Consider the following 17331-nt stretch of genomic DNA (forward strand, 5'->3'; position numbering starts at 1 on the left):
ATTCAGAGTGCGTCGAGTTAAATATGGTATGTGTCTCTTTAAGAGAGCAGGTGACGGGTGTGGTCAAACTGCAATCTCAAAGTTCAAAGTTTCCGGGAAAGAAAGCAAACAGGTTGAAGATGGACATGGATCAAACGTGGCACAAAACATGCCGCATTCCAAGCCCAAAGCCATTTTAGAACGTTCGCGAATTTATCTTAAAAATATCTGGTTATTTATTTAATTAATAGAGAAGCGTTTGATGCGTTTGCCAGCAAACAAAAGGAAACTCCATCGAATTTGCAAAAGAAAATATTTTATCCCATAATTTGATGGGATATCCTGACAATCCTAAAATTATGATATCTGCAATAGTTCTGTATCTGCTTCTTCTGTTACATCAAACAGGTGAGTTGACAGGAAAATCTTTTCTGGTATCAATTTTATAAGAAATATCATGCTGGGATAGCCTATTTTATTAGTATATACTACAAAGTAATTTAATATAGTGTTTCCAGTACTCCAGGGAATTTCCAAAAATACCATGAAATAGTCCAAACCCCATTTTCCATAAGTGAAACAATTGTACTGAATGACATTTGCATGGTACTTAAAGCTCTAATACCAAGGTGTTGTTATTGCACTGGATAAAAAAAAAAAATAGTATTACTTTAGTACTTTGCTGCATATTTGTAGCACTGCTCTAAATGTTTTCTCTGTGCTTCTTCCTGTAGGGTCAGAGGAGCAGGTGCAGCGCTATATTATTAGAGAGAAGGGTGAGAATGCTGTACTACAGTGTCTTGACCAGCCAGTTAATGAATCTTCACTTCTTTATCGTTGGAAGAAAGATGGGATTGTTGTTGCAGCGACAGAGCATCTTTCCATTTTAAACAATGGCTCTCTTTTGATCAGTGGCCTTCAGTCTACAGATGTAGGCCAGTATGAATGTGAATCCCAAACAAAGAATGGCATCTTATGGCAAACTATCTCAAACATCCTGCTCAGAGTGTCTGGTATGGTGCTATGGATATCTAAATCGTACTAATGTGTTAAAGCTTTGATACAATATGCAATAGATTTCTCCAGTTTCTGTGAGATCGGGAGTCTGACTTCAAACAGGTTTTACCGGTTTAACTGCAAGGCATGGACCTAGAAAACCACCGTGTGACTGACTGACATGCGTTAGGTTAACTAACACGCATAACAACTAACTGAACACAAGAAGAAATCTTAGTTTAGTTCCACTGAAACTCTTATTAAAATGTTCAAAATTTGGGGTCATTTAGATTTTTGAAAGAAATACCATAAATGTTGTTATTCAGCAAGTGATAATAAAGGCATTTATAAGAAATGTTGTTAAAAAAAAAAAAGAAATCAGTTTCAAATAAATACTGGATACTGCTTCTGAAATTCTAAAGGAACATTTTTGATGAAGGTTTAAAGGACAGGTGCTTTGTGAGAGTCGAATGAATAATTATTCATGTTTGTGTGTTTGTATTATTTCAGAGGGTCCAACTAGCGTCTCACTGGCCATAAAACCAGCAACTCTCTTACCGAATGGAACATTATATGTTCAAAAAGATTTAGATGTGTATTTTAACTGCTCTAGTGAGTGTTTTCCCTCACAAAACTTGACATGGACTGTTGAAAATTTGGCGCTGGACATTAATGACAAGGCATCTGGGAACAAATCATTCCTTGACTTCTTCATAAGTAAAATCCAACCAAGCCATCAAGGGATGTACACCTGTACATCCCAGAATACACTCTCCAAGACAACTGTGAACAAGAGCCAGGAGCTGCTAGTTTACTGTAAGACAGATGTTTTAATAGTTCTTGAAAGAGTATTGGAAATGAAGCTTTTGTTATATATGGTTCTTTCAGTTTACTTCGAGAATCATTGTCTGTTTAGATTTAGCTTTGTTTGGTAGATCTGTGATGTATAGGTTGTTTAATTGTCTCTAATGCCTTTATCAGATGCTCCAGAGAGGCATCCGGAGTGCAGTTGGGTGATACTAAATGAGCCATACGATGTCTTGTTCAAATGTAAATGGCATGGAGGTTACCCTGTGCCCACTCTGAACTGGCAGGAGGTCCGTGAAGAAAATGTTATAGCCAAGGGTCCCACGATCAACTCCACGTCTCAGGAGACCGAGTGTTTGGAGGTCTATGTGAATAGCACTATGATGCACAATGTAAAGGAAGTGAAGTGTATCGGACATCACGTGACTGGTGTGGAGAAAAACTGCTCCTTTGAGCTCAGTAAGACTATTTTTCCTACAGTATTGCAGTATTGAGAATTATAACAAAAAAAATAAATAAAGAGAATAGTCCTGAAAACTTTATTATTACACTTAATTACACACTATAATTACACTTTTATTCTTCAAATAACGATTTCTGAAAGATCATGTGACACTGAAGACTGTAGCAATGATGCTGAAAATTCAGCTTTGTCATCACAGGAATAAATTGTATTTTAAAATATATTCAAATAGAATAAAGGTCATTTAAATTTTAATAATATTTTATAATATTTCTGTTTTGCTGTATTTTTTTTATCGAATAAAGGCAGCCTTGATGAGCATAAAATATTACTTTCAAAAACCCCATTGATTTTTCCACACTATCAGAACCAGTTTTTGCTTAAACTTGAAATGGTTCTAGTAGAACAAGCAAAATGTAAAATCAGTTTTTTTTTTTTTTTTTTTTTTTTTTTTGAGTGGGCCACGTTATCCATTGTCGTGAGTTTGGGCCAGGGTTACGTGTGTGTCCCCGAAAAAACTCTATGAAGCTTTTTTAAAATCAGCCATTATAAATACAATTCTGTTTGTTGTTACTAATGAGTTTTGGTCTTTAAACATAATATTACAGCTTGTGTTTCTGCTTGTCTTGACTATAATTAAACCATTATATTTTATGTGTCTTCCAGAGAGGCCGTATCCATTAGGAGATCCCTTGGTGACCGCTCTGGAGGGCAGTAATATCACCCTCAAATGTACTGAGACTGACTCTCTGCCACCAGCTAAGACTGTCTGGAAACAAAAGGACAACATAATCATCAACACCACCTCCAAATATATTGTGGAAGATAAAAAACCCCATTACAAACTCATTATAATCAATGTAACAAAGGAAGATGAAGGGGCCTACTACTGCTACAGTGAAAACCTTCTTGATGCAAGAGCACTGGAAGTGTTTCTAACTGTGAAGAGTAAGTTAGAAACTTGAACGTCTCTCCATATTTATCATTTTATATATATATATATATATATATATATATATATATATATATATATATATATATATATATATGTAACAAGAATTCTTATATACCAAGTTAAAACATTAAATTAAAATGAATAAAGGGTAAGGGAAATTAAACCTATTTTTAGACCATTCATATTTTTTGCAATGTTGCACTATTTTAATGATGAGGCACTAATTTTTCTGGATATTTATTTCTGAGTTTTTATAAATAGGTTTTTATAAAATAGCATTTATCATATTTATTTATGTGTGTATATTTTACACAGTAACTATATATTTTATTTTTTATATGTGTGTGTATATATATATATACACACACACACACACACACACACACACACACACAAACTCACATATGTAAAATTATTCTTTGCCTTACAAATATGAACATTGTCAAATTTGCATTTTAGGAAAACTGTCATGAAAGTAATGTTATGTTGCATCTTAATAGTCCTTGCAACAGGCTTTTTTTGTATAAGCTAAATATTTTTTTCTTTTGATTTTGGACATGTTCTTGGCAGGATTTGTGAGATTCACACACTAAAATCTTATGGTTTCAGTTGTTTGAGGATGTTTTAAAAATATATCAGAGGTCAGATCTGGAGATACTTCAAATTCTAGTAATGCTAAAGCTATGACATCTATGCATGAATGTGATCAGAAAAGAAGCTCTGTAATACCTTTCCCTTTGCAGAAGTATTACATAACATCCTCCACATGAACGTCTTCCCTCTGTACTAAAAGTAGTTTCAGACTGCCTATAACTGTTTAATGTTTGTTCTCAGCCTCTGCAGGTAATGGAGGGGTCGTAGTCGGTGTCTTTGTGTCCATTTTGATAATGATGATTGGAGTCACTGTTGGTGTGATGGTATATTCAAAGCGGGACAGAATTTGTATTGGTAAGTAGTTTTGCATACTGAGTTGCTAAATAAAACTCTTTTTCTAAAGATTCTTTGCATAAATGTTTATTTTTTTTTATTTTTCAGGTTTAGGATTTAGGTAAGTATGACCGCAAAACATTACAGCTCATTAATAATCATAGGTCAGCATTATTACAAAGTTTATTGTAAGGATGTGTAAAGCTGAGGCATTGTAACATTTTCTTTCTAGTCATTTAGACAATGACAGATGGGACGTACTGAGTTTGGTGGACTCAGATGAAGAGGAAATTGTCCATGAAACTGTTCCACAACTCCCTCCGCCGACAAACGGCCATGCAACCACACTCGTAGAGATTCACAGAATACCATCTGTTAACAGTAAGTTAACAGTTTCCCGAATATTGTTAAGAGGTCTGTGTTATAATTTCAAAAGTAGTTTCTTTTGAAAGAATTGGGAACTGGGGAATGTTACATAATGAAGAAATTAAGCAAGACTTGAGCAAATATAAGTAAGGCAAGTTTGAGAAATGACTATTTATTTATTCCTTTGAAAAACCTGTAAATATGAGAGATTTTCTGAAATGCATGTCTGTATATTTTACAGGTGATCATGAAGATAATGCAGACAGTACCGATCACCAAACACAAACAGAACCAGTACAACAGTCAGCAGACAGTTAGTTAACACTTTAAATGTACAGAAAATTAATTATTTGGGTCAGCTCTGCTAATATATGTGTTTGTTTGTTTTTTGTGTAATATTATCCTTTTATATAATTTCAAGTGTAAAGATCTTAAACTTATTTTAGAGAGGCCCCGTTTTTATTTTCAGTATTAGTTTTTAATATACTGGGCTGGCCTCACATCTTTCAATTCAAACTTTTACTACTCCATACTGTGTTATGAAATGTTATTGTTACTTGTTTGAATAATACTTTCTGTAAAAATGTATGGTTGAATCTCAACAAAATATGTCTGGGTCATATTTCTTGGCAAAACAATAATAATAACTTAAGGGAAGCCTATTTTGTGCTGTGGAAGAAGTTTTATTTCTACCTGAAATATGAATATTATTTGCTTCACTGTACTAGAGTGTGCTTTAGACTGTCTCTGAGTGTTTCAGTATGCTTGGGTTTTTGATGAGCTGAAAGATAACAGGAAATCTATTTGTGTATGTGTGCAAGATAAGTGTGTGAGACAGAAATGTTATTTTAGTTTCTTAGACGTCTTGGCCCCATAGAAAATGATTTGCATTAAATTCTTAGAAACTCATCTGGGGGACATAGTTAGGCACCTTAAATGGACATATATGTTCAATATGCATTAGGATTGGATGAGATCAAAGCATTTGGATTTGATGAAGGTATAAATGTTGAGTGGGGGTGTTGCCCTGAATGACTGTGTGATTGTACTGTAGGAAAATAGATATTCAAAATTTTTTCGTGTATCATACCTTTTAATTGAAATGGAAAATTGTCACGACAGTTGCATTGAAATTTCTTTGCATTGTTAATTCATTTTCATGACTTTAAATCTCATTACTGTAAAACATTCAGTCATTTTATTAACTTATGTTTTAAAATTCTCATGTCTCTATTGATTTCTTTTCAGATTTTAATACAGATATATATATATATATATATATATATATATATATATATATATATATATATATATATATATATATATATATATATATATATATTAAACAGCTTAAAATTGACATTAACATTGTGTATAAATAATATTGGGTGGCCAAGCTTAGGTTAGTAATGGCCAGATATAAAACAATACTTAGAGTAAACTGGCTTTAAATGACAATGAATAATGTATTCAAAGCTGTAAAATCACGATACCTGAGATGTGAAGGACATGGTATAAAACGCACCTTAACACTAAATATACAATAGACACACCCAAGTATGTACTGTACTGAGAACGAAACACACTCGACGACGGGGTCACGTGGTTTGCCCATCTGGCCACACCCCCTAGTCAAATGAATGCAGAGGAGAGGTGAAATGATGCTTATCGTGACATTATTTCAGTCGGTGGCAAGATGTGCTCCTCGTTTCGAGGTTGCGCTGTCAAAGGTAAGGTGATTCACATACCTTAAATGATATAAGGATATGCATTTGATGTAAGAGGACTTATACTTGTAGACTAAGAGTAGTTCCGGATATGCGTATGTCTTTGTAAAATGACAGGTCTGTTTAATTGTGACAGAACCGCATGATTTGATCGCGGAGCTGAATCCCGCTCATCCCCCGCGTCTGTACGGCTCCGCCGGCTGCGAGACATGGAGCGTCCGCTTCTCTCCGGACGGGTCTTCTTTTGCCTGGTCGATGGGGTACGGCATCGTCAAACTCCTGTCCTGGCCGCTGACATCCGAAGAGTAAGTCTATATTCATAACATAACATTATGGTTTAATAAATATAGGCTTATATGTAACACCATAAATATCTGCTATGGGAGAACCTTAAAACTGTCACCAAAAAAAAAAAGAAAAAAAAAGAAAAACCATATATATATATATATATGTCTTTATATATATATATGTCTATATATATATATATATATATATATATATATATATATATATATATATATATATATATATATATATATATATATCACAGCTGAAAACCAGTCCTTGTTGGCTGGCTTACCATTATAAATAAATAAATAAATAACTTACAATAAATAAATAACATTATTATACATTACTCCAGTCTTCAGTGTCACATGATCCTTCTGAAAACATTCTAATATGCTGATTTGCCTGTCAAAAAACATTATTATTATGTTGAAAACAGCTGAGTATATATTTTTTTTATTCAGGCAAAATCCTAAAACCTCAGTAAACTTATTTAAACAATTAACTAATTAAAATGAAAATGGAAAAATAAAAACTCATTCCACATTTAATTAAATAATACAATCTCAATGCTACTAAAATAACCCTGATGATTTAAAATACTATTTTATAAGTATCAAAGTATTTTATGAATTCACTGACAAATCTATTTTACTAAAATCCTTATAAAATGTACCACAGGACTGATTCCCTGTAACTATAGTCCTTTCAAAAAAGTACCATGGTATTACAATGTTTTTGAGCTTATATTCTTTACCATATGGTAAATGAATGTACTAATTCAGTACCATGGTTTACTGTATATCACAGTACCATCTTTTGATACCATTACTGTACTATCTCATACTTGGATGTAGAGCACAGCTGAAACTTCTTCTGTTCTTCTCTGTATTAACAGTAGTGCCGAAGCTGTATGCAGTGAAGAGAAGACACTTAACTGCAAGCAGACAGTGTGGGCACTGGCGTTTGGTCCCTGCTTGTCTACCCGAGTGGATGTTTCACATCAGAACAGACATGATCATGAGCTACTGCTGGCCATTGGTCTGAACAATGGCGTGATCCAAGTGTGGGTCGTCTCAACCGGTTAGTTTCAACTCTGGACTCAGTTTCACCATCAAGAACTTATATTGCTCTAAATATTAACAGCATGGTGTTAAACGCATGTAGTATTAGATTAAACATGTTAGTAAATCCCTGTTCTGTCTTCAGGAAATCTGCGGTTTACTCTCACCGGACATCAGGCTCCTGTCAGGGATTTAGTCTTCACTCCAAATGGAAATCTCACACTTGTATCGGCCTCCCGAGATAAAACTTTAAGGATATGGGACTTGTCAAAGAAAGGTCAGAGCATCTGATGTGGAAGCAACGTATCTTTGCAATGGGATGAAATGGGACCTCAAATTCTTATGTACTTATGAAGATTGTATTGCTGATATTTGCAGGCGCCAGTCCCCATGTGCTGCGGGGTCCAATCTACTGGGTCTTCAGATGTTCCATATCACCTGACAGCAGTGTGATCGCGTCTGTTTGCAACCTCGACTCGGTGAGTTTCTTATTTCACTCTTTATTCACTGCTCCAGGTGTGTGTTCACAGTGTGTGTGCACTTTGGGGGGGTTAATGCAGAGCACGAACTCTGAGTATGGGTCACCATACTTGGCTGTATGTCACGTCACTTTCACTTTTTAGTATTATTTATATACTCCTTAATGTTTTGAATTAGCTTGCATTTTTATATTTATATTTTCAGTTATTTTACTGATTTTGGTATGTGTTTTTGTGTCTTTTTTTGTTATTGTTTTGTTTTAATATTTTAATGTAGCTTTAATATTTTTTTGGCTTTAGTAATTTTAAAAACAATTTTTGTTGTATTTTAGTTAGTAGCCAAGGCAACATTTCTCATGTTGTTTCTTATATGTGTGTGTATATATAGTATATTTATACACACACACACACACACACATTTTATTTCAATTAACAACAATGCTACAGTTGCTCCAGAAGTATTTGGACAATTAAAACGGTATGTGTTTACATTAAATAACAAAATTTCAAATAAGATTTTATTCAATAAGTATCAAATTAGTATTATATATATATATATATATATATATATATATATATATATATATATATATATATATATAATACATAATATTAATAGCTAAACTGTTCAAAATGAAGAAGTAGTTAATGTGCTGAAGCTGTGGCTTCTCTGTTAGGATGTCTTCTAGTAGTAACATAAAGGGTTTAGTAATATAATCAGAGGAACAGGATATCATGTAATAAGACTGTGTTATATTGTCTGAATGTCTTCTTCCCAACAGAAGGTGTATTTGTGGAGCTTGCGGTCCTACACCTTCATGAGACACCTTACATACGAACACGAGCGCACCATGACATCATGTGACTTTTCCCAGGACGGCGCGCTGCTCGCGATCGCTTCGTATCACTCGACCACAGGCTGGTGGCTGGACCTGTGGGACCCCTATACAGCTGATCTCCGGACTAGAGTAGAGTATGTTGCCAACAAAGTTGTTCCTTTCTACTATCATAGGTGTTTTTTTTCTTTTCTTTTTTGAAATAAAGCCATTTAATTTTTGGGACAAAAAGTCCATCTTTTGTGCTCCACAGAAAGTAAAGAAAATATATTTTTGATGACAAAATGTAATTTTTGGGGCAGACTTTTACATTAAATGCTGAATCTTTGATGCGTTTATAAATGTGTACATAAATTGTTCAATTTCCTTACTCATTTGGTTAAAGGAATAATTAACTTGAGATGAAAACTTTCGGAAGATTTACTCATCAGCAGGCCATTTAGGATGTAGATGAGTTTTTTTATTCATCAAAACAGATTAGAGAAATTAGCTTTACATCACTTGCTCACCAATGGATCGACTGCAGTGAATGGGTGCCGTCAGAATTAAAGTCAAACATCACAATCTGCAAATAATACGCATGACTCCAGTCCAACAGTTAACAACTTGTGACAAGCTTTAAGAAACAAACCAAAGATAAAGGAAAAATGTAAATAGCATCATATGACCTCTTTAAACCACTGCTTCTGGACAAAATACTAGACAAAAAACAAGATGTTAGTTGATGGTCGTGTGGATTACTCAGGTAAATTATGTCACAAACTGCATGTTGGAAGTTGTTGTAAGAATACTAGCTTCTCTTTCCAGAGACTGTGAGCTGTGCTCTTATAGAAGTGACAATCTACTGACATCTCTTAGCTTCTCTCCGGTTGGTCTGCTGCTGGCTTTCAAAGACTTCAGGTGAGCAGTGAACCATCCATTTGAGATTAGAGATCCTCAGAGCTACATGATCGGACCGGACGTCACCCTTGTGACCTCACACCGTTCTCTGTTGTTACTGATGACACTGCACTGTGTTGCAGGGCGCTACGGATCTGGGACATGGAACAAGATAAAGTAGTCGCAGACACTGATCACAACCGAGCCAGTGGCGTGTGCTGTGCTTTCCATCCACATGGGGGCGTCATCGCTACAGGGTATTGCAAGTCACATAATTTTGTTGGAACATTATATATTATGTTCAGTTTGGACTTTTTTTCTGCTTGTGTACTGTAAAAGATATTAAGATCTTCTTTATATTTGATTGTAGTTGCAGAGATGGACATGTCAAATTCTGGAGAGTTCCTCATCTTGTCCCGAGCCTTAAGCATCTGTGCCGGATTGCCCTGAGATTCTCCATTTCAACCTATCAGGTGGAGGCTCTTCCCTTGCCGAAAAAAGTTCTGGAATACCTTACTTACAGGGATGTTCCAAAGCAAAAGATTGTATATTGTGAAGAACACTGCAGATGAAAATAAATAAGTAATGTTTTTGCATAATTTCTGAGATGCCTGATTTCCCCAGACGGTTGAGCTTCCAAAACAAAGACATTAAATTACGACACTATATTTGAAATTTATTTACATAACTACTTTAATGTAGAATTTGTTTTACAAAGTACTGAGACAAGCTTTATTTCAAGCACAAAAAGAAACATTTAAAAAAATATTACAGGGTTCTGCGCATAGTTTTTTTTTTTTGTCAGAACAATATGAAGTAAACAACTTCCTCTCATGACATCATGGATCTATGTTACATAACCCCTTCAAAGTGTGAACCGATGATCTATCCATCGCTGACTACGATGTCTCTAACAGCCTGGAAAGCTGCAACCATTGAGCTCAGCTGGATCTTCTCATTGGTTCCGGAGGCCAGACGATATCTTGTGGTTAAAAAGCAAAGAACAGAAGCTGAAGAAGCTCAGTCAAGTATATAATAATAAACAATCTACCATTTAAAGGTTTGGGGTTGGTACGATATTTTATGGTATTTAAAAGTCTCTTATTCTCACCAAGGCTGCAATCATTTGATTAAAAAAATACAGTAAAAACAGCAATATTATGAAATATACAATTGAAAATAATTGTTTTAATATGGTATTTTTAAAAATATATTTTAAAATGTAATTTATTGTGACACAAAGCTGAATTTTCAGCATCATTACTCCACTCTTCGGTGTCACATGATCTTTCAGAAATAATTCTAATACGCTGATTTGCTTCTCAAGAAACATTGCTTATTACCACCAATGTTGAAAACAGTTGTGCTGCTTAATATTCATGCATCCTTGCAAAATTAAAGTATTAATTTGATTGTAAATGTTGTATTATATTTATAGTTATTCTCATGACCAATGCATATTTAGATTAATAAGGTGAATCTGAGTTGAGTAAATATGAATGGTGCTGTCTGCTTCATTCATATTTCAGTAATCAAACAGTCATTAACAGAACAGTGTAAACACTTCTCTACTGATTTACTAAATAACTTGACTTAATGAATGTACTCACTCAATATCTGCAAGTTTTATAAGTAAGCCCATGCGGATGGAGGGTGGGAAGTCCACTGAAATAGAGACACGAAACATTAGAGCAAATTGAGCCCACCTAAATGAGCTCAAACAACACTTTGATTGTGTGACCAATAAATCAGATTTTTTTTTTGTTATTTTAAAACATGAAATAACCCCACAGAAAACCTGGCATGCTGTGTGAGCATTAATTTCGCATTATTGCAGTCTGGTTTCTGAAAATAGTGTAATATTCAGTGCTTGTTCTCATATGTGCGTGTGAAGCATGCTACACTCTGCTACTTCTGACAGGCATCCTTTAAAAACAAGAACAACCGGTTTCCATGACAACCACAAAAGGATCCCCATGGTAACAAGGGCAGGGATAACATGTAGCTCATCACTATATCAAAGTTGTGATAGGTTGTGTGTGGCGTTGCAGGCCTCAACTAGACCCTAGAATGCTTTGGTTATTTTGAAGAGGAGTTTATTATAGAGCCATGCATGCTGAATTAAAAGTGTAGTCTTACCGCGGTGAATGAGAAGATGGATTTCAGTTAAGATGTCATGAAGTGCCAGACCTTTGAGAGTTTTGAGCTGCAGAATTTCTGTTGAACCCAGATAAGGACTTCATAAACTAATATTAGCAACTTACAAATAAGCAGTTAAATGTTTTTTTAAATTATGAATATTAAAAATGCTTCTTTGATGATTATGCATTTTATACAAATAGCACATTAGAAATATATATTCTAATATAATAATCTAATATATATATATATATATATATATATATATATATATATATATATATATATATATAACTATTTTTTATTTATTTTCCTATTGTAATAATTATATATATATATATAAAAAAAAAGTTATGTTTGATTTTACATAGTCACAATATTACATGTATAAACCACAAATGTAAGATTACAATACATTGAGCATAATCTCTTTTTCCTGATATATATGTCAAGATGATGATATATCAAATTATTTACTATATTCATTCATTTATTGATTGTTGTTATTATTATTAATATATACAAACAGATTTTTTAAACATGTAAACCGGAGACTTTGATCCCATTTCGTATAAAAACAACAACAAACAAAGCTATTATGAGCTTTAAAGCTTGGATAACTAACCAAATATTAGAGCAGTAAGGAAGTAAGGATACGGTTATATGCAGTGGTGAAGTCTTTATTGAGAGCCCAGTCCAGTATGTTGGCGATGTCTGATCTAAGAGGATGTCCAGTACATGTGTACACGGTCTCCTCCGTCACCTTCCCATAGGCCATATGGGTGCTCTGTACACATATGAGAACACACATTACAGATTTCTCTCATTCATATTTTTTCTTACCAGCAACATCATAATAAGCAAACCACAAAACATCACTTTGATACACACACCTGTAAAATGTTTAATGATCGCCTCATGTCTCCTGTTGAGAGGGTCACAATGGCCTTCATGCCATCTGGTGTGATGTCAATGCTATCAGTGAAAAACAGATTTGGAAATATTTATGAATCTATGCTGGGGAAATGCAATGTTTGGTTTTATTTGATCAAAGTTGTGTCCTGTGCCAGAGCCCATATCAAATGTGTGTTTGTGTGAAGGGTTTTTTAATCAAATAGGCTGGGTCACTCCAGCCAGGGTCTTTTGTGTTCAGGGTCTTTTGAGTGGATCCATCTGATGACTCACTTTAGATATGATCCAAACATTCATTTCAAAATACTGTCATTTCAATGTTGCTCTATCTTCAACTGGCACAAAAGATGTCTTGTCTCTAACTACATCAAAAATACTTAAAAAAAAAAAAAAAAATGTATTCCTTTAATTTATTATATAAAAAATATATATATAAAAATGGAGTGGTATGGATTTCTTTCAGAATGCAATAAACTCAACATTAATTTAATTCAGAAATAACATCCACTTGAGCTGGATTGGCTGTGATGAGAGTCTCACCTCTCTTGCTGTATCACATGCTCTAGTCTGGGAATCATCTGGCTCTGAGACAGGGGGCCGAAACGAAACCGTGTGCATCGAGACTGCAGCGCAGGTATGATCTTTGAGAGGTAGTTACAGATCAGACAGAAACGGGTGTTCTCTGTGAACTTCTCAATGACTGACAGAAAGAGAGAGAAAAAAAAAAAAAAAAATCAGACGTGGCTTAATGAAGTCTGCATAAAAAAATCTCCAAAAGGACTGAAAAAAATAAACAAAATAAATGTGTAAAACATGATATATAATCTATGATATCCAGGACAAACATTCTTACACTATTTTATATTAATTATCCTAAATATTTTACAAATATTTTCCTAATCAATGCTCTCCTTCATGTGTCAAAATATAATAAAAAATAATGAAAATATTAAAATATATGAAATAGTAATAATTAAAAATAGATACTAGATAATCTACTAAATAGCTATTTAAACTCTTTAAATATTTTCTTTCAATCACAATGCTTATTCATGTGTCAAAATATAATAATTATTACTTTAATAATACAAATATTTGAAATGAAGAATATAAAAAATTTAAATAATAATAAGAAAAAAGAAAATAGACATTCTTAATATTTTTTTTTAATATATAAAATCAGACTCTCTAAATATTTTTCCTATCATAATCACACAGCTCTCATTCACGTCTCACTGTGGGCACTGAAATGGCAGAACCCTATTCTTCTACCATCGGGCCATTTGGGGGCTCAGCAGGTGATCTGATGGAGGGGCAGATGGTACACTACCTCTCCTTAAAGCATTCTGTGCGTCCTGGGTCATAGCATCCGCCTCGTCCAGGATCACCAACTTAAAGCCTTTCCTACAAGAGGCAAACAGAAAAAAGGAAAATTATTTTACAACAACAGTTAATATTTTAATGCAATAAAAGCCTAAAGACCAGATGTCATTCAAAAGTTGCTACATGGAAACGAAATTCTTAAACACCTTTAATATATTGCTGTATGTGAGAACAGATATGATACCATACAAATTGTTCATGAATGGGATATGAGGGTGAGTACTTCTCTTACTTGAAGATGGTTCGTGTGCTGGCAAAGCTGAGGATCGGCCCCCTCACCACATCTATGCCACGGTCATCTGACGCATTGAGCTGATGGAGTCAAATATACAAGAGTTTCCATCACAACAACAACAACAACAACAAAAAACTATTAGAAGGTTTTCTACAAGTACGTTAAAGCTTAATTTGTTACTAAAAAACAAAAAAACATCTGATAAAACTAACATCAGACCTATTTCAACTCTTTTTTTAGAGAAATAGTTCACCCAGAAATAAAAATGTACTGAAAATGTACTCCCACTCAGACCATCCAAGAGGTCGAACAGTTTGTTTCTTCACTGAAATTTGGAGGAAGCAATATTATAGACAGAGGATCCTATTTTAGCCAACTGTTTGGCTGTTTGGACTCTCTTTCTGATGTCTCTTTCTCATTTCTTCACATCAATTCTGACGAAGAAACAAACTCACCATCTTGCATGAACCAGAGGGTGAGTAAACTTTCTGCTAATTTTCTTTTTTGGGTGAACAATTCTTTTAAATTGATGACCACATATTTTCTGGCATGGGGAAGAATTCTCCAAACACAGGCTTCTGGAAAACATCTGTAGAGAAACTTCTACAGTACCTCCAGGACCATGGAGTTGAACTCTTTATCTTTGTACAGCTGTTTAGCACACGCTAGTATAGTAGAGGTCTTTCCTGTTCCCGGAGGTCCATAGAAGAGAAGATGAGGCAATCGGTCTTCACTGATGAACTTCTGGACTGTGGAAGAAGAAGGGAGTAGACTATAGAAATTTCAAAGATATACTAGTCATTTACAGAATATTACAAAGAATTGAGCTTTTAAGCTTTAAAAAGGATACAAACGGACCATAAAAGTAGTCCACTCAACTTTTGGAATATATATTTAAATCTTCTGAAGTCACACCAAACTGAAATTTAACATTGATGCAACTGAATTTTCATTTTGGGTAAACAATTCCTTTAAGGACACTTCTGTAAATCAGTATTAAAGTGCCGTTACAGTTACAGTTTCCATTATAAAGATAATGGAAAAGTACGATTTATAATCTGTCCATTTCATTGCTTACTTGTGCTCAGGATGTCTTGGTGTGAGATGAGGTCATCTAATTTCTGTGGCCTGTACTTTTCAACCCTGAAAATCAATAAATAATATTTTTAAAACACTGTTTTTGATCATCATACTGTTTAAGTCTAATGGAGCGACAGCAACTCTAATAAACGTTCTTACATCTTTTAAATGATCCATATTAACATAATGGTATCACTATAATGGCAATAACTATCATCCCAAGGTAATTGTATTATCAAAGAGTTGTGCTTTAATAAGGACTATTTTGCAGTGAATTGTCTGATTAACTCGAGTTGTCAACGCTTTTCTCCATCAAAATGAAACGTCAGCTGTTATAATAATAATACATGTCTGATATTCGTTATTATTTTACATACACACACACACACAGAGACATATATATCATACACACTACATGACGAGCTCAACTTCAGTCCATGGTGGTGTAATATTCATAAATTCACACGACAAATGTAGACAGTACATTCAAATGTAAACAAAGCAAACATGTGCAATGTTGCACGTCAGCTAAACAATGTAACATAAACACCTTTTAACTATCGCTTAAGAACACAAGATCATAATTACCATGGTAAATTTCTCGTCTGAGCTTGTGTTTTACTTGTTGATGCCATTCTCTAATATTTTGGTTAATCTAACCCGTGATGTGCTTTGGCGCGTTTTTCTGACTGCACAGAAATTTGCTTCCTCGAACTTCGTTTGCTCATTTAGCTGACAGATTCTCGACCAATCAGAACCGCGCTTTTAATGAAGGCGGGACTTAAAAAGGAACTGTCTTGCTATGATTTCATAATAAGAGTTTAATAGAAAGTCACTAGCGATTTGCTGTGTCTACGATATGCTTGGTGCAAGTATCTTGTTTAAAAATGACGTATTCATCAAAAAGCAAATGTATTCCATAAAACGATATTGGAACAATTACTGTAAGTATTTAAGTGTCCAGCACAAAAAGCTTTGACAGTGGTGATTTTTATTAAGTGCATGTTATTCGAGTCAACGTTTGTTTGTTGTTGTTCCAGCCATAGTATGTAATTCTACAAGTATACAATGACAATTAAATTATACAGGTCTGCAGTGGAAATTAAAGTTAAATATAAAACCATAGAGGTTAAAATAGTAATGATATAAATAAATAGTTTGTTTTTATTTACTGTATGTAATATATATACACATACAGTTTTTTTATTTTTGTAAATAAATAAAGAATGCTTTTCAGTTGCTTTAAATAATAAAACAATTTAATAATTAATCAATAATAATTAAGTAAAAATAAATAAAAATTCATTATAATGATAAATAATTAAACCATTTAACATTTAAAAAATAAATGTTTTTTTTTCCCCTGTAAAAAATAAAGAAAAACAACATAATAATAATACAATGCAAAAAAAAAAAAAAAAAAAAAAAAAAAAGCTTCATCCAGCCTCAGTTGTTTTGCTGGTCTTGACTTGTCTACTAGGTTGGTCTGTGGCTGTTAGACCAGTGCAACCTAAAACCATATTCAGTCATACTACTATTATTATTATTTTAAATGGATTCACCTGACCTGCATATATTGTTGTAAATTCTGACATTGATAGGTGAATTTGATGCATGTCAGTTTTATAGTAGGCTGCACTTAGAAATGCAATGGGGCAACTTCCATTTGACAGGCAGTTCAACTACTTTTTTTTTATTATTTATATAGAACTTGAGCATTTAAAACAGTGGTTTGATTAAAAAAAAAGGTTGTCCGAGTTCAAACAGTGAGCTCACTGCATTGATGCTTATCTCGCGAGAACTCTCTCCCCTGCTT

The 17331-nt window shown here is 33.8% G+C and overlaps 3 protein-coding genes across 4 annotated transcripts; 2 read left to right on the forward strand and 1 right to left on the reverse strand.

The window, feature by feature from the left end:
* Nucleotides 1-76: 76 nt before the first annotated feature.
* On the forward strand, nt 77-5153 carry LOC113072166 (V-set and immunoglobulin domain-containing protein 10-like). Of its 2 annotated transcripts, none has more exons than XM_026245292.1 (9): nt 77-387; nt 714-992; nt 1486-1791; nt 1957-2241; nt 2912-3193; nt 4035-4148; nt 4236-4248; nt 4360-4508; nt 4735-5153. In XM_026245292.1, the coding sequence occupies exons 1-9, from the start codon at nt 312-314 to the stop codon at nt 4809-4811; spliced, it is 1581 nt and encodes a 526-aa protein (XP_026101077.1). In that variant the 5' UTR covers nt 77-311; the 3' UTR covers nt 4812-5153. The 2 variants fall into 2 exon arrangements, with proteins under 2 accessions (XP_026101077.1, XP_026101078.1); XM_026245293.1 differs by having other exon boundaries at nt 714-755.
* Nucleotides 5154-5905: 752 nt separating this feature from the next.
* On the forward strand, nt 5906-10577 carry LOC113072192 (WD repeat and SOCS box-containing protein 2-like). The gene is made up of 9 exons (XM_026245294.1): nt 5906-6223; nt 6357-6525; nt 7407-7591; nt 7718-7849; nt 7951-8051; nt 8834-9024; nt 9695-9787; nt 9910-10023; nt 10137-10577. Exons 1-9 carry the CDS (start codon nt 6190-6192, stop codon nt 10336-10338), a joined length of 1221 nt encoding a protein of 406 aa, XP_026101079.1. The 5' UTR covers nt 5906-6189; the 3' UTR covers nt 10339-10577.
* Nucleotides 10442-16259, reverse strand: LOC113072208 (replication factor C subunit 5). Its single transcript, XM_026245295.1, has 11 exons — nt 16104-16259; nt 15514-15578; nt 15048-15184; nt 14433-14512; nt 14148-14221; nt 13358-13517; nt 12799-12880; nt 12563-12692; nt 11906-11983; nt 11377-11431; nt 10442-10748 (listed from the first exon to the last, which is right to left on the reverse strand). The coding sequence occupies exons 1-11, from the start codon at nt 16148-16150 to the stop codon at nt 10652-10654; spliced, it is 1005 nt and encodes a 334-aa protein (XP_026101080.1). The 5' UTR covers nt 16151-16259; the 3' UTR covers nt 10442-10651.
* Nucleotides 16260-17331: the final 1072 nt, after the last annotated feature.

The sequence above is a fragment of the Carassius auratus genome, chromosome 5 (genome assembly GCF_003368295.1).
Source record: "Carassius auratus strain Wakin chromosome 5, ASM336829v1, whole genome shotgun sequence".
In the NCBI taxonomy this organism is placed as follows: Eukaryota; Metazoa; Chordata; class Actinopteri; order Cypriniformes; family Cyprinidae; genus Carassius; species Carassius auratus.